The sequence below is a fragment of the Oikopleura dioica genome, chromosome 1 (genome assembly GCF_907165135.1).
Source record: "Oikopleura dioica chromosome 1, OKI2018_I68_1.0, whole genome shotgun sequence".
Lineage (NCBI taxonomy): Eukaryota > Metazoa > Chordata > Appendicularia > Copelata > Oikopleuridae > Oikopleura > Oikopleura dioica.
In genome coordinates this window covers 11,530,258-11,550,892 of record NC_137291.1, presented here as the reverse complement: position 1 = coordinate 11,550,892, position 20,635 = coordinate 11,530,258, and the positions used below count along the sequence as shown (strand labels likewise).

The following is a 20,635-nucleotide window of genomic DNA, read 5'->3' as shown; positions in this document are numbered from 1 at the left end:
GTTATCTTTCGAAAGTACTGTCGCACTTCATTCAATTACAACTCTTAATCGACGCACGTTTTAGAAGGAAGAGAATTCTAGCACTCATTTATTCTGGAGGTGGAAGGTAGTCTACAGGAAAAGTAACGCTTGTAAACAGTTCCCCAAGCAGTCGAAGATGGCAAGTCATTCATAACACCTTCGTTTTGCATGTCGATTTCCGCGCAGTTTTCGATGCCGTGTAGATTGTTTGGTTCCCGCCAGCCCCAGTTCAGGTAAAAGTCAAGCGAGCCATCCTGTGCTTCCCAGTCTTCCACGCCAGGTCCGGTTCGGAAATATCCTAAGTAATCTCCTTTAAGCCCGTATTATTCTATTTCCTCTTACCGAGCCATTCACGACGGTTATTTCCAAGAGACATGAAATAATTATATTCTGCTTCGTTTTTGAAAAAGGCAATGTGTCCTCCAAGCTCTTCGCATTGAAGTTTTGCCTCCGGATTAGTCGCTTCGCCTTCCATTCTTCGGAACTCGGGGCAAGCAGAAATTGGAGAACAGGAAAGGCCGTCAGCGGTACACTCGCAGTTTTCAGTCTCCGTGGAGAATGATTCTCCAACAGCTATCATTTCCTAGAAACAGATTAAGAGCGTTAAATTGCTTCGCTTTTGAACCTCAACTCGACAAGAAAATTTGCGTTTTTTCAAACAGTTTATGTCGTTCATTGCAATGACTCCTTCTTCATCGAACATGCTTGGCAAAACCAGCTCTGCGCATTTATCTTCCATGTTATCAGGCTGTCCGACTCCCCAGTCAAAAAATTCAGCGACGGACAAATCTGCGTAAAGCCATTCTTCGAGATTTTCAGGATTTCTGGAGAATCCGAGCAGCTCATTCCCTTCCATGTTAACAGAAGATTTGAAGAGATCGTATTCTTCTTGGTTTTTGAAGAAGGCCAAGTGCCCTCCATTATCCTCACAGACAGCGCTGGCAGCAAGAGATGACATTTGTTCGTCGGAGAATTTCACGAAACTGAGGCTTTTTCGACAACCCTCTGGTGGAGGAGTCGGGGTTGGTGGAACGAATGTATCACATGAGATTCCAGCTTTCGTGCAAGTGCAAAGTTGCTCTTCATAGACAAATGATTCATCCAGAGAGAAATACAAGCCGTTCTGATCGAAGATACACCCACAGTCACTTTCCAAGATACAAACGTTGTTCTCAAGAATATACCCTTTTTGGCAGACACACAAGCTTTCAACGACACTTGTTTCCTCGCTGCCACAGCGCTGTAGGTCTGATAGATGGCGATTTTGACAGGTTCGACTAGCCGTGCAGGAATCAGTGCATCCCTGATATTCGCTATTCTGCCCGCAAGTTGGTTTGCAGCCGACAGTATCTGCCCAGTTACAGATCTCTGCCGTCCGTTCATTTTCAGCGAGAGAGTTCAAGCATTGATTAGCAAAGTTTCCTACTGCACCGCAGAACATAGATTGATCCTCACAAGTGTCAAGATAGCAGGAAGTGTAAAAAGCTGATCGGTCGATGTACGAGTCACAAGGAGCAAAAAGCGTTGAATCTTCATTTTCATCATCAAGGACTGAGCAAAGTCCTTCAACAGTAGCTGAATCCGGGCAATTAAGGTCTGTTTCAGGCTTGCATTGCTCGATCTCCGGCATTCCACCAGGGCCAGCCTTGCGAACCATGTCCAAGAGAATGAAATCATCGGCCCATTCCATCAACCCTTCTTGATTGCCTCGCCAGTTGTCCATATTCTTTCCGAGGAAATCAAAGCTGTCGTACGTATTGCCATCCCAATTTCCACACAATCCGTTGACGACATTTTTGTAGCAATCAGGGAGGCGAACGTCGAGCTTCAGTTGCGTCGTATCGTAGTATAAGTCCATGCCAAACCAAGTTGATAAGGTGACTCTACCGCCTCGAGTAGAAACTTGAAAATCCGTAGCGACATGATCTTGATCCCAGGATTCTCCTGTTGCTCGATTCTCGATTGACCATTTTGCAGCTTGTCCGAAGTTTCCTTCAAATTCGAGACGCATGAAGTAAGCCGCTTCATCTTCTTCGGCAGCTCCTTCTTCAGCGAACTCGATTTCAACAGCGTGAATGTACGCAAGAGTCTTTTTTCCTTCCTCACTTCCCCAATAGAGCGCTCTCTGGTCGACATTGACGGAAAATCCAGGCACATTCGTATAAGCACTGTTTCCCCAAGACTCGATGAATTTGTACCCGCAGCGACCTTGGAAATGGTGATACTCGCCGTCGAAAGTCATATAATGAGGGTCTCCGAAACCGTAGCAAGTAGCGTAGTTGACTGTTGAGCACGGTACTCTCGGAGGCTCAGTTGGTGGTTCTGTCGGTGGCTCGGTTGGAGGCTCACTCGTTCCAAAGAACTCGCCGCTCTCGCAAACAACAGGCAGAGAGGCTTCGCAGGACTCTTCAGCTTCCACTCCGGCAGCGTTTATAGAAGAGCACTCCGAGTTTCCATTAAACCAGTATTTTTCCTCTTCATTCAAGGCTGAAAGAACGCCATCAAGTCGATCTTGATCCGCTCCTGGCTCAGCAAGCCACATTCCTTTTTCATAGCAGTAGCCTTCTGCAGCAGTGTGATCCATCTTTTCAGATGAAACCTCGTAGGAATATTCTTGGGCGATGCTGTCTTCAGCCGTTATTTTTTCAGAGAGTTTATTCAAATTTTCGATGATTCTCATCGGGTTTTTGAATTGTCGAGAAGCTAGAGCGGTGTCTTCATGCAAACAGGCGTAGGAGAGCATCCACTCATCAAGAATTGTAGATAAGATTTTTAGATTTGTTTCCACGGATTTTCTTGTCTGAGATTCATAAAAATTCACGGTCACTCTCGGCTAGAAATTTTTGAATCCGACCTTGTATCGTAGGGAACTACCTCTACTGTATCATAAGTAGGATTTGTTATTTCAGATTCGCACTCTCCCTCTTCCTGATAAAGCGGAACCGCGAACCTCTTGATTTTCGCCATTCGCAAAGAAAAACTCTCAGAGTTCTTTCTCGGCATATTTTTGCAACATTGCGCCGCAAAGACATCAATGTCCTCCCAAAAGTCCAAAAGTGCACTTCCTATAAAATCAATTAGCTCTCATCTCTCTTCATTTCTCTACCTGAGACGCTAGAAAAGAGCAAAATAAAGTCCTTCATTTGATAAATTTTCGGTGTCTTTCAACCTTTATCAAACTCGAATGAGCCTTGTTCATTTTTCTCTGGATTATATAAGGCTCGTTCAGATTTAGATAACAGAGAATTCGTCCTTTACATAAATCAGGCTCTGTTGATATGCTTTATTTTTGCTTATCAGGAGCAGATGGAAGGGTTTATTTCCTGCTAGATTCAGATAACTAGGACTGCGGCGTTTTAGCTCAACAATAAACAGTACCGTAAGATAGGACAAACGATTTGTACTTATCATCAAAGATTTCGTTTAAACTTTTACCGGAGAAAAACGCGTTGTCCGTACGCCAAGGTCAAGAGCCGCCGTTGTTTACGCTTTGATGGTGCGCATTAATTAGCCGCGACCAACCGGACGATGCCAACCAGCTCGCTAAACACTGGTTTATCACATTCATTCTTCGAAGGTCCGTGCCCCGCGGCGAAGCGGTCCATTTTTTCTCTTCCAAGTTTTTTTAGATTTACTTTATAAATAAAAAGTCACCGGGTGGTTTTTATGCCGCCGGATTGTAGAGAAAAAGCGATGAGAAAGTGAGAAGATGATTTTGTACGAGAAGAAGCTTTATGTAGCGCTCATTTTCTTGCTGCTCGTGTTTTTGTATTACAACTTGGCGTTGGAGAAACTTGTTGAGGAAGAAATAAAAGAAATTACTGATGAAAAAGAGAGTGTGTCGATAACTACAGTAGAAGCGACAGAAAGAGTGGAGGAAACAACGACGGTATCGACCACAAGCGCTACTACGGAAACTCCAAGGAAAGGGTTGAAATGGACATTCACGAGAAATTTTTGAAAGACCAGCTAAAAACCCGTAAAAGCGAGGAATCAGAGAATTCTTTGGACGAAGAAAACTCAGAAGATGACGTTTTCTCCCGGCTTGATTCCGCACTATTAGACCACGATCTACCACAGATTTGTCATGCTATAGGAAAAAGTTAATCCCTCTCTCTACGAATTTATCCTTTCTAGAGCGGTTTTTGTTGATCATGCCTGCAAAAAGAACGATGGAGACAAAACTCATCCTTTCGATTGAAGAAAAGATGAGTTGGTTGGAAGTTTTTCAGTAAAAAAAAGGTCATTTATTCTTGCACAGGTTCAATCATTTAGTTTTGCACAGTTGCATGATGCAACTTGCATCATTTATTCTTGCACCGTTTCCTTTTGGAATACGGATCACACCCCACGTTCCTCGGGGAAGAACATTGATCGCGTCCAATCCTTCTGGAATGCGGGAATGGCATTCAATTCCATTACGGAATCGATGCCAGAATCGTCTTCCGGCGGAATGCTGAAGCAAAAGTTAATTCTTTCTAAAAGAAAAACGCGTTAATTTGACTAACGTTGAAAGATTGGACGCGCGGACTTTCAAGTTTTGCTTGAAAGCGCAACTGACTTAGAAATTGAAAAAAAGGCCTGACAACGACAACAATTCTAGAGAATCTCGAAAAAATTTTTTTTTTTTTGCTAAAGTCAACAACACGCCCCAGGCATTCGAGAAACCAACAACGGGCGTAATTTTTTCGATAAAACAGGGGTTTAACTTTTCTCAGAGGATATCATCGGCCCTGAATTCCATGCGAATCTCGTCGTTGAGCAACCTTTATCTGATCACATGGAGATTCCACCGCCTCGAGAGCCGACTTCGTACGAAGAAATGGCTTCCCGAAAACTAATTCTCCGTCGAGCGTGTTCTGTTGAATCTCTTTTCAACTCCATCCGCACCACAACGAACCTTTCATTCTCCGACAAGCTTCGGCAATTGCATCAACTGCACCAAGCAGTCGGAGATCCTGAAAATCCGGAATACGAAAAATTCAAGGGGATGGCTGAAGAGCCAGAAAGAAAGATTCCCGTCGGAGAATTCCGAAACCGCTACATGTTTTTGATGGACAACTTCAAAATGATGCCCTGCTTCCCGCTAAAAACCGGCACGACGAACTGGCAAAAAGCCCTGTCGAGTTTGAATTACGTGGATGAAAACCGTGTTCCTCATGTTGCAGCAGATGACATTCCACAAGCGAATGTTTTCAAAGAGCTCCCACGATACCACTCACGCTATAATGTCCATGTCTTCAGGAAATTACGAAAAGAGCATCCTTCGAACATCAACAACTGCATTTTTGAAGGGTTGGAGAGAAGAGTCAATGATGATAATTATCTCAAATGGATTAATGTTCGACATCCTTTTTCTAGGAATGGCTCGATGATAAAAAGAAAGAACAAAATTCATACTGTGATTTTACATCGAAGAATCGTTTATTAGACACAGATTTTGAATTATTCTTCACACAATTTCAAACATTGACAAAAATAAAGTGTCATTTTATAAAAATTTTGATAGTGGTAAGACCCGCGAAAATTCTCATATGCAAAAATTTTGTCTAATGGTGGCGCCACCATGCTACTGATGCGATCAGTTACGGGTATCCCTGAAAGGCGGTATTTCAAATACCTGCTGGAAAAATCTGTAATCTAGATTTAGAGCCAAAGAAAGACTTTTCTCTGCTTGGCATCAAAAATTCGATTCCAACTACGAAGGGTTTTGGTCGTACAAAAAGTACGTTCCTGGAATCCGAACATTTGAGGACGAAAATTCTGTCGAAGACACTCGATATCTTGTCTCTTTCAATGCATTTTTAAAATACATCGTTCACGTGGCCTCCGATTTAGACTTCAATGAGCACTGGCAATCGTAAGGCCTTCCAAAAGAACCACGAATATAAAATATTTTCAAGCTATGATTGGTCATGCAGTCCATGCTCGATGAACTATCATTTTGTTACCAAGCAAGAGTCTTCAGCCGCCGATGCGTCCTTCATCCTCCGCCAGAGAAATCTCACCGACATAACTTATTTACCAGGTATTGAATCTCTCGTCGCAAATATCTTAAATCCACCAGCTTTTGAAAACTTATTTCATTTTCTTCAGGAGCTTATGACGATCACACCGAAGCTTCGCCCAAAGAAATCTTCAATGCACACGGGATCAGCAACGAGATTGCCCTTCAACTTTACGCTATTTACTACCCTGACTTCATTATGTATAATTATTCGATTGATGAGTTCCTGTAATAAATACTTTTCATTGCCAACGAAAATAGTTCTAAAGATAAAAGTTCGTCTGTGTTCCAATTTCTTCTTTGGTCGTGTCTCTAGCCGCGGAAAAGAACGTGCATTCGCAAGCAACAATGGGGGAGTTGTCGTTGGGTCTTGGGTTACTCGAGCACCGGTGGCCAGTGTCTCTTCTGAAAAAGATGGACAAACCATAGCAATAAGTATAATTATGCAAAAACCGATAACGGGTCGAAATAGAACTAATGTAGAGAGATCAGCTTTATTACTCAAAAAATGACAGAAACCTCTTTTTCTGTCGATAAAGAAAAAGCAAATCTACAGAATAAATAATGACCCTGATAAAAGACACTCTTTACTTTACGTTTCAAAGAGTCTCGTAACAAAATCGCGAATCGGAGTGAAACCAGCTGGTGGACCTTCAAGAACTCAAGAGAACCACAGAAAAAGGCCAACCAGAGAACAACATTCCGCAACAAGATTTTGCCGCAAAAAGAAAAACTTCTGCCCAGTCTTGCGCCGCGAAATAAGGTAATTTTTTTCGTTCTCTTCGTTGATTTCTTTTCGATTCTTCTGAGAAAGTGGACGTTTTATCGATAAAGGAGAATTCTGTTGACAGTAATAATATTAGGGCCTTCTGTCTTCCAAGAAAGCAAAAAAGCTCAGCAAGTTAATAATTAGAGAAAGATGGATCAATTTAGAAAAACTAATTACGAGGCAAATTTTCGGCTGAAAAATGAATCTCATGAAGCTAGCAGGAACTTTTTCACGGCCGCAATGCTACTCAATATATCAAAATATCAGAAAAAGAGCTTCATTGAAATGCTAGAGGTACAGTTTTTTTAGTTCATTATTTAAAATGTGCATCATGTTTTCGCAAAAAATCAATATTTTTGTATACAGTATACAATAACTGTATCAAAATCATTAATCTTGTATGTCGGCATTTTTAATAATAAAACAAAGCTGTCTGATAAAATTTTCCCCGCCATCAATCTCAAAAATGACGTAGAATCATTACCAGGTTGTATGCTTCGATGCAATGTTATATCTATCAAGTGAAAATCAGCTTGTCACTGGCTAATTGCACCTGTCGCTGGGGCGCTTCTGATCAAGGTTGCATGTAAGGTGCAATTTCTAAAAAATGACATGTCTTTGCATACTGTGCCCAAGGCGCAAAAAAGGCGGTAGCGGGGCTTGCGCGCGCCATCAATATGCGCCGGCGGCGATTGCCGAAAACTCGCTCCGCAGAGAGAGAGAGCGACTGGAGTCATCCTCAATCTATTACCATTATATACTCATAAACTTACTTTAAATAATAAGGTTCACTTTCTCTTTCCAAAATTTCGGGGCAGAATCATCAAACAGAGAGCACCAGCATATGTTCGGATTCAGAGAAACCATCGGGCAAAAACCGATTATGGAGAGGGTCACTTAGAAGTTGGAAGGAAAGGGAATACATGCGCTGAAGCCCTAATTATCCACTGCAAATATGTTGAGATATTATGCGCGTGACGCAAAAAGAAATAGGGAGAAGGAATAGATTGCTTAGTTATTAAATTTGAAGGAAAAGAAAAAAGAAAGGAGTGGGACAAGTTTATATAGTGTTGGGATTAAGGGATTAGGGCGCGTTAATTTGAGAAAGTAAAGACGGACAAAATTGATTTATCGTTGAAACTAAATAAGTTGGCTTGGGAATATATAGATTTTTCAGGCTTCAATTATAATTTGTTCGATCAATTTTGTCAAATATGAGACTAAAATTAAGAAAACTGTAGTCAAACTTGTAAACGTCTAATCCAAAAAGAAAACCTTGCTCTTTGGGTCAACCAAGCATGATGATTTCTCAAGAGTCTTTTGGGAGTCTTTAATCGAAAGTGACATGCTCGTTTAACCCTGTATCTTTTTCTGCTGATTGTACAGGTGGTTTATTAATTTTTTGGAAATGTCAGCTACACAAGCCAGATACAGCATTGATCGAATATTATATTGCAGGAGGGGGCAGTAAATTCATTAAAGCGGATCAAGCATGTATACCCTTCAAAGCTAAAATCATTATCCTTTTCGGTAATAAATCACCGCCCAGATCGATGTTTAATGCTCTTGCCTATTTTTTAAGTGAAGAACTTCAGTGATAGTATTTATAGAGCTACTTTCAGGAGAAGAAAAGACACACTTTCGATTCTTCCGATTATTTGGCGACAGAAGGCGTCTACAAAAAACTTGATGTGAGTAAATTTATTTATACTTGGGTATCATTAGCGCATTTCTTTTTATTTCTGAAAAGAAGTGATGAGCATGGTGAAAAAATTGTATACTGAAGAGGGACAATAGAGGCGGCCGAGGCCCTTTTACTTGCGGAAAATCTTTTGAAAAAACTTGAACATGAAATTGGGCACTGTAACGGGTCCACCGGGCGTACATCAGCCAGCCCCTTTTCAAAAAAAGAGATAAAAATGCGCCCTGGAATCAGCACTTGGAATCCTAACAAAGCTAAGCCTAAAATAGGAAGGACAAGTTTCATATCTAAAATTACTTTTGGTAAGGTTTTTGGAGATTCTTGATTTTTATGAGCTTGATTCCAAGTACGTACTACTCGTGGGATGGGACAGAGACAAAGTATCACAAAGAGACATTGAAAAGACGACTGGCTATGTCGGTAATGGAATTTTATATGAACACTCTTCCTTGATTTCATGACTTATCATATCCGTAGCCCAGATGCGGAGCCAGTTTTCAAAGAATGTGGAGCACCCTTTCTAACAAAATCTCACAAAAGCCGGAGCAAATCCCGGCCGTAAGTTGCTGGTAGTTTTCCTTTCGTCGCTAGAATCAACAAATACACGATAGAACAAACACTAACACGGGCCTCGATGTGTTCTAACCCTCTAAAGCGGATGCAAGTTGACCTCTGAATAATTGAGCGCAGGGGGGAGGGAAGTCACAAAACACATAAATCTTGCAAAAGGGATTCCAGTTCTTTCGCTTCACGCGAAAGAGCAAATTCAAAATTAATAACGTCCTTTTAGACCTTCAATCGCGGCTTGCACTTACCGTCTATTCACTCGAAGAACAACCAATCTACTGCCAGCAATTCAGTCTGTATGTGTCACGTGTTCAAACTTGCTGCGAAGACTGAAATTATTTTTCAGACAACCCTCAAAAACCTCCTCTAGAAGCTACAGCAACACGGAAGCCCAGACCGGAGCATTTTTCTAAAAACAAAGATCTGCGGAAAAGTCCAGAAGGAAGGGCAAATGATGAACATGCTCTGGAACTCTCAAAAGTCTCCCGCCTCAGGTACCGTATTTCATCGTTGATGGGGTCTTCAAGTCTTTCTAGCCCAAGAACAGTCCTGGCGACCAATAACACGTACCTAACATCATACGAAGAAGAAGAAATCAAAGACTATCCCTCAATCTACTTTTTCGGAAAAGATTCGAAAAAACTCGAAGGAGTTAAGGGTCTAGCGCACAATCATGGCTACGACGATGACAGTGGTAGCTATCTTAAGGTGCTACACGATCATTTGGCGTACCGATATGAGGTTCTTGAGGTCATCGGAAAGGTAAGTCGATAATAATTAATACCAAGGCCGGTTGTATTAGGCGGCAAAAATCAGATTTACTAGCTTCTCATTATTTATTAACGATATTGGTAGGGATCGTTTGGATCCGTCGTGAAGGCAATGGACCACAAGACCAACAGTCTAGTCGCGGTCAAGATAATAAGAAACAAGGTATAATCCTGCCAAATTCATAATTTAACAATCATCGCGGCTTTCAGGCCCGATTTCATAAACAAGGAATGATTGAAGTCAAAATTCTCGACGCGTTGAGGCAAAAAGATCGCGACAAAAAGCTGAATGTCATTCATATGATCGAGCATTTCACCTTTAGGAATCATCTTTGTATAACCTTCGAACTCCTAGGGTACGTTTATCGAGATATTCTCTTATTGGTCATTAAAATTTATTTCAGGATGAACCTTTATGAGCTGATAAAGAAGCACAGTTTCCAAGGCTTCAGCCTGTCAGTCGTCCGAAGAATAGCAATCGCTATCCTCCGCTGTCTACGCGCCTTATTTGAAGAACGCATAATTCACTGCGACCTCAAGCCTGTAAGTCTCCATTGCATCGCCGAATTGGCAAAAGTATCTTATTTGTCTCGTTATTTATGGGCCGCGGTTTATTCGGCCGGCGTGAACTCTCTATTCTCTGTCTTTCAGTCAAGATAGGTTAAATTAAATGCGGTCATTTGTCTTTTTGAGAAATTTGATTCAATTTTGATCAATTTCTGGCTCAGGAGTCTTCGAACATTTTTAGCCTAACTGATTGTTCTTTTCAGGAGAACATTCTGATCTACCCGAAAGGAAAAGAAGGTCAGAATGGCATCAAGGTTATCGACTTTGGCTCGAGCTGTTATGAGAATGAGAGGAGTAAGTAAACAGGCTCTTAATTATTTACTGACTGGTGTCTATCTAGTATACACGTATATCCAGAGCCGTTTCTATCGGGCGCCAGAAGTGATCCTCGGCCTGCCGTATTCGATGAGTATAGACATGTGGTCGCTTGGATGCATATTAGGTCGGTAAAGTGCCGAACGAGTTGGATTAATTTCGCTATTTTAGCGGAGCTCTACACGGGATTGCCGATCTTCCCTGGCGAGAACGAGCACGAACAAATCGCTTGCATAATGGAGGTTAGCTTCTATTAATTATAAATCCAAACATAGCCTTGCATAAGAAATTCCTACACTGTTAACATACAGTAAAACGCCTGTACGGCATTAGCTGAGCATACTTTTAGAACTAAAAAACTGAATCATCTCAATTTTTGGCCTTCGCGCGGGTACAAAAGTTAATAATTGATATCGAAACATGTATGTTCAGTCTTGGCCGAAAGCCTTTTTACTGTCATGTGACATGACCTACGTGCACATCTCTAACTCATTACAGTAACTGTTTTTTTAGGTGTTCTCGACCCCACCACCAGATCTGCTTGAAAAAGCCACTCGCAGAAAAGTCTTCTTTGATTCCAAGGGCCAGCCCCGATCGCTGGTAAATTCTAGAGGAAAGAAGAGGAAACCGAATTCGAAAAGTTTGGCGTACATGATGGGGACGGAGGACAAGGACTTCCTCGACTTTTTGTCGAATTGTTTTACGTAAGTTTTTCGTGCAACAAAACCCCTAACCATAAGTATCATTGTCGCTCAGGAAATTTTTATTTTTCGTATTTATTAACGAGTGAAGATGCAAAAAAATATTTCTGAATGTGAGATTTCTTCCGCAATGTTTAATTTTATTTTTTTATCTTAATCGAGGAACAAGTGCGGATTTGCAGAATCAATTGATTGTATTTACAATTTATGACCAAATTACGGCAACATAATTTATCTTCTCAAACTTTCTTTCTAGTTGGTCAGCTGACTGTCGAATGAAGCCATTTCAAGCAACAGAGCATGAATGGATCCGCCAAAGAAAAACCCGTCAACGAGTACCTTCTAAGTCAGGTAGAAATTACCATAGAAAATATCGTCAACTAATTGATAATTCAGATCGACATGAGGTCACAAGTCATCGCTGAAGCTGCTTAATTTATATGTACAGAGTTTATTTTTGTAAAAATCGTTATTCTGTATATTTTGTACTGAAGGCAATCTGCTCATTGTAAATTTTAATAAAAACTGAATTAAAGATAAGAACTGATTTTTGAGAGATGACTTGGAAACTATTTGAAGCTCAGCTGGAAACTCAAGTGGAGAATTGTTTAGTTTCGTTCCGTCGCTAAGTAAGCACGCTCAGTCAGCTAGTTAATCATTACCGTTAGAAATATCTGCAACGAACAAGAAATAGAGCAGATCAAAAAGAGCTTGACAATTTTTGAGAGTTTTCGCAAAAACCGAAATCAAGGAAGAGAGTCATGGGAAACGTTCTTTGGACTATATGAGCGGATTTTAATAGACTATCTTACCTTAGGCTTATTAAACACTAAAGAATATAAATTTTTCTTCTTAGAGAAGTATATTTGTTTTAAAAAGAGTTTCTTACTATTCAGTCATACCTTCTCTCGGACCTAGAATCAACAAGGCAATCGGTATCTAAGTTAGATTACTGTTATCGTTATTGATTCCACAGGTGGACCAAAGATAAGCAAACTCGATAATATTCAAACACATAAAATCCCACGACAGTGAACATCTTCATTTTGATCCTTGTTGGCTGGCCAGTCGCCTTCTTCTGCTCTGGAATCTACATCATGGTCTCTCCATTTGCTGCTTGTCTCGGTTCAGGTTCGGTTTTTCAAAGAAATTTTGTGCTAGAATTGATTTTAAGGGTGCGATAAGATAACCAGCTTGATGCAAAACGGGGTGGAATGGCCTCGAGGCTTGGGCAAGGCCATTGCCGGGGGAGATGACAGCATGGGCCTCTAGACAAACTACTGTATCCCTTCTTTGATATTAACCGATCACCATCACTACCATTTTTCATTATTTGACCTGCACTTCGTCGTAACTGATACTTTGTTTACTACGAGTAAGCATTTCGCACTTTAATTGACCGATAGGCTGCTGCTTGAACTTTGATCAAATAAATAATTATTCAACTGAAAGTCTTTGAAAAACCGGAATAAGGGTGTGATAAAATAACGGATTTCATGCAAAAGGGGGTCGAATGGCCCCGTGGACTCGGACAAGCCATTGCTGGTGGAAGCGATAGCATGGGCTGCTAGATACAGAAGAACGAATATACCAATACTATAATCAGCTTGTTTTCAGTTTTTTAGAAATAAATTTTAATAAGAAGAATGATCGTAAAGTTGAAAAGAAAGTTCTTGCTCGATTCTTTTGAAAGAAAATCTCTGGCTAGGGTCATGTGACCAGCAGTTGACCATGATTTGATAGATTTCGTCGGATTCGATTGTAATTGCTGGTAGAGGTCGATTCGGGAGGTTTCTTGTTATGTTGCGCTGCGGAAGAAAGTTTGTTGATTCAGTATTGAGGAGCCATGTCCAAAAGTCGCTTATGAGATACATTCGTTGTTTCTGCACTGCCCTCATTTGATTGAAATTTCCAGCAGCTCGGTGATGAGCGATTTGTGAGATGTACGCTGCATTGACTGCGAAGAAATCTGGCATGAATTGAGACCCGTATCGGTCCATATAAGTACTTCTCGGACCTTAAAATCGTCGATTTCCAATTGTTAAGTTCGAAGAGTAACTTACAGGCACCCCTCGAGAACATTTCCCAAAGAGTTACGCCAAAGCTCCAGACATCCGTCTTCTCATTATAGATCCTCGGATGTTTGCTCAAGCTCGCCTCAGGAGCAGTCCAGGCCATTGGAAGGGCTTCGCCTCTGTTGTCAGATTCGAAGATGTATTTTCCAGTCTCAGGGTGCATTTCCATTTGATGAGCCATTCCGAAATCTGCGAGTTTGCAGATCTGATCGTTCTCCGAGACGAGGCAGTTCCGGGCAGCGATGTCTCGATGGACAAAGTTGATTTTGGAAAGATAGATGCAGGCCTTTCTTCAGTTACACATTTATAGTAATGCACTCTATGATGAAGTGTTAAAGGTCGAATTTTCATCATTTTAAAAATTTTCCGTTACGATTCATTTCGCCACAATAATTGTTAAATTTTATTTGCACTCTGGCGCGTGCGCTTACTCATCATATGTTCCTGACCAAATATGGTAAGAACATTGATTTTTTTCTTGTCCTGGCTTCTTCGAGATGCATCTTTGCACCGTGCGCCACCAGGCGAAAGTAAATGGAGATGATGAAAGATTACAACTAAGGGCTATATAAGCGCTTGATCGATATGAATATTCATAACAGAGCTAGAATCTCAAAAACAAAAGTTAAAACTTCCGATCGACAAAGAAAATGTCTGCTGCCCGAAGAATGGTAACAAAAATCTGACATCAACGAGGACTAACCCTTTTTCAGCTAACAACTTACAGCTACACCCTCCGAGGGTCCCAAAACTTCGGAATCCACATCCAAAAGGATGACAATCAACTACCTACTGTCAAGTCTACTGACTTTGCCAGCCCCTCATGGCTAGTCCTCAAGGTAATGCCTAATAAGAATCATCATTTCATTACGAAAATTCAAGGCGAATGACCAAATTATGCGAATCAACGACCGACCCGTCTGGAATCTTTCCAAAGACGAGATTGACTCCCTCCTCCGGAAATCTGAAGGGAAAGTTCATGTGGTCCTTCGCCGATGAATCGAAAATAGAAAACTGGAAATAAATCTATTATTTGTTGTGTGTAACCATTCCTCAGTAATATCCTTCGCAAATCGCAGCAAAACTTGCTCAGGAAGGTCCTGGTTGTTTCTAACGTAGTCTATCAGCTCACAGCTCATCAGTTCGAAGCAGATGTAAATTGCAACATTGTCATCGTCGAGCATAAATCCTCAAAACTCATTCAAAAATCTCTGAAAAAGATCTCACCTCTGAGTTTCACGATTTTTTCATGATTGAACTTGGCAACAGTAGCCGCTTCTTCCAAAAACTTCCCATACTGTCTCGCCTTTTCTGAGCTCGTATCTCCAAGTTTGCAGACTTTTGCAGCCACCTTTCCAACATAGTCGGTTTCTAACAGGCCCATTCGTTGAACTCGAGAAAGAATATAAGGACTTCGCTTTTTACTCATGTCGATGAGCGTGACTTCTCCAAAATTTCCATCTCCGAGTTTTGTCCAGTCCGCTTTTTTGCCAGATCGAGGAAAGTCGAAGAATTTTGGACCGTTTTTGTCCCTCTCATTTCTTGAAAAAGTCACGAAAAAGGGCAAAAAAACTACTTACATTCCTTCCCTAACGAACGCTTGAATAATTCTAGCGGCGTTAGGCGTAAATTGGCTGAAACGATCCGAGATCAGCAAAATCAAGATCAATAGAATCCCAAAGATTGAGGTAAAGACGATGATGATCGCTTTCGTCGAGCTACTGATGCCTCCCTGTTCGATTGAATAAAAGTGCCCTTCTTCGTGGCATCGCGGAATGATAGAAATACTGCCAGAAGAATTTTTTCTGAGTTGAAAGCGAAACTTCGTCTCCGAGAAGCAGAGGCTTTTCACTTGCGTTACGATCATTTTCTCCCTCGAATCTACAGAAAGTCCATTGAAAAAAGACTCGAAGGAGTCGAAGCTTTCTAGCTGCGATTTTCTGATGTCTTTATCGGTCTCAAGATTCCCTCGTTATTACTTGTTGTTAAATTATTTCAAGACCTTGCTATCCATTGTGTTTGCCCGTAGCGAAAGCAATTTTCTTGATCTGTAACGAATCTTACTTGAAGATTCGAATCCTTTTCATTTTTAATTTTTTCCCGAAAATCACTTTTTTCATCAAGGCCTTCTTCGCCACCGCATACATGTACGTTTTCCTCTGCATTCGTAAAGAAGAAAAATATAATCAAAAGTTTTTTCATTTCAGATGAAGCATAATTGTCAGATTTTCATTTTTCTTATTATAGAAAACGCTCGTAAAACGCGTAAAAAAGGAAAAATTATCTGAAAAGAGCCATTGTTCAAGCGAGTCCTAATTTTTATTCGTTTTCAAAATGAATAGACGCTAAAGGAAGTTGAAGAGAATTGAGGATTGAAAAGATCGTCGCAGCCGTCGTTTTCGTAATCTTCGTCTTCTTCTTCCGTTTCTGTTTCTTCTTCGGAACTGGAAAAGTACCGGTCGTAGCCTTTTTTCTTGTCATATCGGAATCCTAAAGAGTTTTGAATCACAAAAATATCATTTCAAAACCTGAGCCTTTTTTGACTTTTCCAGTGGCCGATTTGACGATATTCTGCCGCTCGTTTATTCGCTGTTGTCTTTTCATCCACTTGTCATCTTCATCAGCAAACGTCTGAAAGTCGAATTTTGGATTCAAAAGCTCTTGCTTCGCATCCTTCTTTGGTTCAATTTTTTCGATAGGTTTTGTTTCAACTATCGGCTTTGGAGGTGTTGGTTTCGGAAGAGTAGATTTCGCGTCTGAAAATCTTCATGATGATCATGATATTTTATTTTTTTTTTACCAATCGAGGGTGCTAGAACCTTCTTTGCGGCAATTTTCGGCGCAGATTCTGCCTGAATGTTTTTCACCGACTGTTCAATCTTTCTTTTGCGCTCCTGTTCCTTTAGCCGTTCTTCGAGCTTCGTGTTTTTCGGTTTTTCTTGAACAATTTCTTCCTTTTTCTTTGGCACTTCAACCTTAGCTTCGGGCTCCGGAGTTCTAGGTTTGCCGTTTTCTTCAGAAGTCACTGTAATTGGGTCAGTTTGCACTTCGATCGACTGAAACTCGAGCTGTGTTTGCGTTTCTTGCGCTTTTGATTGTTTTACTTCCTTGAGCCTTTTTCTTGGGGGTTCTTCATTCTCGTACGTTCTTTTTCTGATCGAATCAAAGCATCTTATCGTTTCCAAGCTTTCTTTCAACTGTTTTTCTTCGCAGAAATTTTGAAAGCTTCTATCTTCATTTTCGCAAAGAAGTGAGCAGAGAGTGTTGTTGATCAATTCATCCAGCGGTCGTTTAAATTTCTTGAACAAAAATGTCTCAATTGTGGATTTGTCCAATTCCGACTCTTCCAGATAAATGACCGATTTTCCGACAAGTTCAGACAGGCGCCTTCCGTATTTGACCGGGTAGATTCTGATTTCAACTTCTCCAGGCCCCAAGCCAAGGGGAATCGGCAAAGTGATACTTTGCTTACTGATCATGTCCCCAATCGAATCAATTTCCAGCTCCCCTTGTTTGAAGTTGACCATGTAATCTTGATACGGATCCAGCTCATCCTCTGCGAGCAAGCAGATTTCGCCCGGATCAGCAGCTGAAATATTCTGCGGGAAAGGTAGAAACTCTTGTATTTGATACATTGGCTTCGCAAGTAGATTTATGGTTCCTGCGAAAAGCTTGCTTACTTCATTCGTTTCCAGCTTCTTGATGTCTTTTGCGCGCTTTCCCTATTTCAAAGTTCAAGATTTCATTCAATTTGAAAGTGGGCAGCCCCGATATCTTGAATTTGTGACATTTAGACTAAATTGAAAGGTCACCGGGGTAGGAACCTAGATGGGAGAGCACCAAACCCGCCTCGTAACGGTTTTCTTAAAATTACACGGTGATTTAATAAATAATGTTTACAACTATGACTTCCGAAGAAAAATTGTTCTAGCGCCTCCCAGCCGCACGAGTGATTCCGCGCTGAGTAGCGGAATAAACTGGGAACAATCGAACTGGAAACTGCGAAAAACAATGATTCTCCACACTGAGTGTTTTTTTGAACTTGACCAATGAAGAAACCAATCTTTCAAACTCAGCGACAGGAAGATTGTCGTTCATCGCCACCAAGTGCCCTCGCTCGAGCAATTCCGAAAGATCTCCAACAAATTCTTCATCATCTTCTGCTAGCTCGAGCATTTCTTCCGTCACCAACAGCAGCTTTGTTTTTGCTCTATCTGCGCGATTTTCATAAGTGGGAAATTACCGAAAATTGAAATGGACAAAGGCCGAAATCAAGGAAGACCGCTTCCTTCGAATTCGACGTTTGGTGCGCCGCTGAAAGGGAAAATTGTCAGGATCAATTGGGTAGCCGCGAACGTGAAAGTCAAATTTGCACCATTGAGGAATATCCTGAAGCTCTTTTCGCAGATTTTTCAGATCTTTCCGAAAGTGTCTTTTCTGATCTCTAAATCCGTTCCTACGGTGAACATATCCTTGATAATTCGAAAGTAAGCCCCTGCATCTTCACATGCCAGCACCAATAAATCAATTCCTTCAAAAATTCAATAATGATAGAATTTAAAGAACAAGAAAAATTTACGTCCGTTCTGAAGAATTCGCCCCATGTCGATTTCTCTGGAAGAAAAATAAGGTTGCTGCTTACAGGTCGTGATGAGAATGGTGCGATAATCCTGTTTCAGAGCGTTGGCTCACACTTGAAAAAACATTATTTCATGATCTTCAAAACTAGTGATAAGGAAAGACTTTTGGATGAAGCTCGGAATTAACTCAGGAATAAGGATTTATATCAATTTTATTTAGAACTTTGAAGCTTTATAATGGTAGATTATTCTTTCTATGTGAATGATCGGATGTATGTCGTTGAGCGAATACTGTAAGTAAGTCCGTCACTTGAAGTCTTTTTTTATTTGCGAAAGTCACTTTTTATTATTTGCGGAGTAATTCGCAGAGTTTAAAGTTTACTTCCCTTGGTTGAAGAGCGCCACCTCAAAAGAAAAACGAAAGTTCTTTTCTTTCCTTGACAACGGGTGAAAAAGAAGAACAATTATGATAATGAATTATTTTAATTTTCTTGCAGAATTAAGTTCCGGTACTACCGGACCGGTAGTTGAAGCATTAATGATGGTCGATCATAAACTTTGACTCATAATCAAATAACATCAGAAGAACAAAATAAGAAACAACTGTACATTCAGAAATCTGCATCTTTGAAAAATAGTCTTTCGAAAAACTTTGGTGATAGTCAATATGGTCGGAAGACATCCACTCAATTAACCCTTCCCCACCACGTGTGCCAAAGATTATGACACAGAACCTTTAAAACTACTCTTAAATAACTTAGGATTAAGGGTACTATCTTCGATTTCCTCAAATTGAGCCTTGAATAACTCGGAGCTTGTGAATGATAGATGAGTCCATATAGGCTCATTTAATAGATCTCTCCTAGATCTTAACTATTACAGAGGTGTTTATCAATTGCTCAACAGAAAAGCGGCTAAATTACGGCTTGAAGTGGTCATCTTCGCCAAAATGGCCTATATAAACGGTTGAATAGGTTATTTGTAATTTGAACATGAATCTTTAAAATTACAGAAGGATTTTTCCATTGAAAAACAAAAAATACCAAAAATAATTTTTTGAAAATTGAGTCTCGTCGATTTTGTGAAAATTGAGCATTTTTTAAAAGTTTGCGACACATTTTTGGCTCTAGAATCGAAAATATCTTGATGTCGCGATCGATACAGCTACCAACATATGGCCCTTGCTCTAAGCCTTCGAACAAGCACTTGATCGAGAAAATCGAAGTTCAAAATTTTTTTTCGAAAAAACTTCTAGAGGCCATATCTCAAGATACATTGATAATTTCGAATAGTTGTCAATATGATATAATCGTAAAATCTAATGAAGAATCTATTTCTAATAACCGATTCCTATATATCTTTTGAAAAGACACCTTCTGGGAATCGAAGATAGTACCCTTAAGAGTTTTGGCGACCCCCTTTAGGCGTCAGAATTTAATAGAAAGTGAATTTAGCTTTAAACGTTTTTGGGCAGCGTAAGGTTAAATATGCCATCAAAAGTCATAAATTTGGTGGCGCTCTACGCAAATTCAGGCGCTGTTGCGGACGTGCTTATATTCCCACGCTTCAGGTAAAAACAATCAAAACGAAAATTGAGAGTTTAAAAAAAATTTCGAACCTTTTTCTTTGACCAAAGAAGAAACATTTTTTTGTGATTCTGATATTCATCCAGAATGGAAACACGAGCTGGGATGGAATTACAGTTTCAGTTCTTCGAGGTAGCACGATTGATGGATGTCAGAAAGCATCTTGAGAAAATGAAGCGTTTGCACAAGAAGTCCTCCAAATTCGACCGCATCCTCGATCGGATGATCGGAACGATCGTCGACTACAAACGATGCTTGAACAAGTATAAATTGACCCATCCCGATTTCGCCCTCGAGCGCGTCTCTTGCTTCACCGAGATCATGATTCAATCGCTCATCTCTGCCTCCATCTACTCGGGCGTCGGATGCGACTTTCTCACCGAAACCTACGGCGCTGCGGACTTCAACCTGATTCCGAACTACACTCGCGACGCCCTGCTCAAGTTCTGGCTGAAGGAAGAAGCTCTCAAGCCTCGACTGAAATTCGCAATCGATGGCGGCTGGGATGGCGACCGCGCTTTCATCAGACTTTTACGATTGTAAAAATACTTCCTGCTCCCCTGTCAATCGCTTTCTTAATTATTTCAGGACTTTCCCACTGCTATCTTTATAGATGCAAAGACCTTTTGATAAGGTCATAAGAAATAAAACTGTTTCACCGATGAGTTTGCTAAGTGGTTATAATGCAAGTTTAGAGAACTAAAATAGATCAGCAGCAGCAAATATTTACTCGTACATGAACGTCACACCAAAGTGAACTCAGGTGTTCATATTTGCCAAGCGAGTCTGTTATCTTATGAGTGTTGCGAAAGACAATAGCTTTGATTCGTAAAAAATCCGAAGGCGGCCGACGATGGCCGACTTCGGAAGTCAGTAACGCGAAATTCCATACCCTTTATCTTCAGTCTGGTTGACAATTCTTGCGTCGTCTCCCTGACAATGACAGGAAGAAGGTTTAATCAATCAATATATCAA

General features: G+C 40.7%; 5 protein-coding genes and 2 long non-coding RNA genes across 8 annotated transcripts; 4 read left to right on the top strand and 3 right to left on the bottom strand.

The window, feature by feature from the left end:
* Positions 1–77: 77 nt before the first annotated feature.
* LOC145712158 (uncharacterized) lies at positions 78–3,195 on the bottom strand. Its single transcript, XM_081789846.1, has 5 exons — positions 3,128–3,195; positions 2,876–3,086; positions 647–2,816; positions 364–604; positions 78–319 (listed from the first exon to the last, which is right to left on the bottom strand). The coding sequence occupies exons 1-5, from the start codon at positions 3,162–3,164 to the stop codon at positions 78–80; spliced, it is 2,901 nt and encodes a 966-aa protein (XP_081645972.1). The 5' UTR covers positions 3,165–3,195.
* Positions 3,196–4,801: 1,606 nt separating this feature from the next.
* Positions 4,802–6,273, top strand: LOC145712157 (carbohydrate sulfotransferase 11-like). Its single transcript, XM_081789845.1, has 4 exons — positions 4,802–5,316; positions 5,672–5,881; positions 5,925–6,049; positions 6,118–6,273. The coding sequence occupies exons 1-4, from the start codon at positions 4,802–4,804 to the stop codon at positions 6,258–6,260; spliced, it is 993 nt and encodes a 330-aa protein (XP_081645971.1). The 3' UTR covers positions 6,261–6,273.
* A 319-nt stretch (positions 6,274–6,592) lies between these two features.
* Positions 6,593–11,922, top strand: LOC145712156 (dual specificity tyrosine-phosphorylation-regulated kinase 4-like). The gene is made up of 15 exons (XM_081789844.1): positions 6,593–6,624; positions 6,671–6,791; positions 8,420–8,488; positions 9,290–9,362; positions 9,413–9,560; positions 9,603–9,828; positions 9,922–9,999; positions 10,047–10,192; positions 10,241–10,379; positions 10,607–10,697; positions 10,744–10,845; positions 10,890–10,960; positions 11,232–11,422; positions 11,676–11,770; positions 11,816–11,922. The coding sequence occupies exons 1-15, from the start codon at positions 6,593–6,595 to the stop codon at positions 11,842–11,844; spliced, it is 1,611 nt and encodes a 536-aa protein (XP_081645970.1). The 3' UTR covers positions 11,845–11,922.
* Positions 11,923–12,103: 181 nt separating this feature from the next.
* LOC145703720 (uncharacterized) lies at positions 12,104–13,065 on the top strand. 2 transcript variants are annotated; one of them, XR_014134377.1, is made up of 3 exons: positions 12,104–12,205; positions 12,452–12,550; positions 12,893–13,065. It is a non-coding gene; the product is annotated as an uncharacterized LOC145703720 (long non-coding RNA). The 2 variants fall into 2 exon arrangements; XR_014134376.1 differs by lacking the exon at positions 12,893–13,065 and adding an exon at positions 12,594–12,754 and having other exon boundaries at positions 12,166–12,205.
* Positions 13,014–13,776, bottom strand: LOC145703712 (tyrosine-protein kinase Srms-like). Its single transcript, XM_081781107.1, has 2 exons — positions 13,483–13,776; positions 13,014–13,436 (listed from the first exon to the last, which is right to left on the bottom strand). Exons 1-2 carry the CDS (start codon positions 13,673–13,675, stop codon positions 13,054–13,056), a joined length of 576 nt encoding a protein of 191 aa, XP_081637233.1. The 5' UTR covers positions 13,676–13,776; the 3' UTR covers positions 13,014–13,053.
* A 302-nt stretch (positions 13,777–14,078) lies between these two features.
* LOC145710917 (uncharacterized) lies at positions 14,079–14,534 on the top strand. The gene is made up of 3 exons (XR_014135101.1): positions 14,079–14,165; positions 14,208–14,333; positions 14,377–14,534. It is a non-coding gene; the product is annotated as an uncharacterized LOC145710917 (long non-coding RNA).
* Positions 14,535–15,799: 1,265 nt separating this feature from the next.
* Positions 15,800–17,700, bottom strand: LOC145709130 (uncharacterized). The gene is made up of 4 exons (XM_081786815.1): positions 17,542–17,700; positions 16,295–17,216; positions 16,023–16,250; positions 15,800–15,984 (listed from the first exon to the last, which is right to left on the bottom strand). Exons 1-4 carry the CDS (start codon positions 17,668–17,670, stop codon positions 15,824–15,826), a joined length of 1,440 nt encoding a protein of 479 aa, XP_081642941.1. The 5' UTR covers positions 17,671–17,700; the 3' UTR covers positions 15,800–15,823.
* Between the last annotated feature and the right edge of the window lie 2,935 nt (positions 17,701–20,635).

Bases quoted from the DNA above. Each gene is read 5' to 3' on its own strand.
- LOC145712156 (XM_081789844.1), top strand. From the start codon at position 6,593: ATGACCCTGATAAAAGACACTCTTTACTTTAC. The intron at 9,363-9,412 runs GTATGTGTCACG...ATTATTTTTCAG, and splicing joins TACTGCCAGCAATTCAGTCT to ACAACCCTCAAAAACCTCCT. The intron at 9,561-9,602 runs GTACCGTATTTC...AAGTCTTTCTAG, and splicing joins TCAAAAGTCTCCCGCCTCAG to CCCAAGAACAGTCCTGGCGA.
- LOC145709130 (XM_081786815.1), bottom strand. From the start codon at position 17,670: ATGCTCGAGCTAGCAGAAGATGATGAAGAATTTGTTGGAGATCTTTCG. The intron at 16,251-16,294 runs GTAAAAAAAAAA...GAAGATTTTCAG, and splicing joins GGTTCTAGCACCCTCGATTG to ACGCGAAATCTACTCTTCCG. The intron at 15,985-16,022 runs GTTTTGAAATGA...AAAACTCTTTAG, and splicing joins AAAAGTCAAAAAAGGCTCAG to GATTCCGATATGACAAGAAA.
- LOC145712157 (XM_081789845.1), top strand. From the start codon at position 4,802: ATGGAGATTCCACCGCCTCGAGAGCCGACTTCGTACGAAGAAATGGCT. The intron at 5,317-5,671 runs GTTGGAGAGAAG...ATCTAGATTTAG, and splicing joins AACAACTGCATTTTTGAAGG to AGCCAAAGAAAGACTTTTCT. The intron at 6,050-6,117 runs GTATTGAATCTC...CATTTTCTTCAG, and splicing joins CGACATAACTTATTTACCAG to GAGCTTATGACGATCACACC.
- LOC145703712 (XM_081781107.1), bottom strand. From the start codon at position 13,675: ATGGCTCATCAAATGGAAATGCACCCTGAGACTGGAAAATACATCTTC. The intron at 13,437-13,482 runs GTAAGTTACTCT...GACGATTTTAAG, and splicing joins AATGTTCTCGAGGGGTGCCT to GTCCGAGAAGTACTTATATG.
- LOC145712158 (XM_081789846.1), bottom strand. From the start codon at position 3,164: ATGAAGGACTTTATTTTGCTCTTTTCTAGCGTCTCAG. The intron at 2,817-2,875 runs GTCGGATTCAAA...ATCTCAGACAAG, and splicing joins GTAGTTCCCTACGATACAAG to AAAATCCGTGGAAACAAATC. The intron at 320-363 runs GTAAGAGGAAAT...GAGATTACTTAG, and splicing joins TAACCGTCGTGAATGGCTCG to GATATTTCCGAACCGGACCT.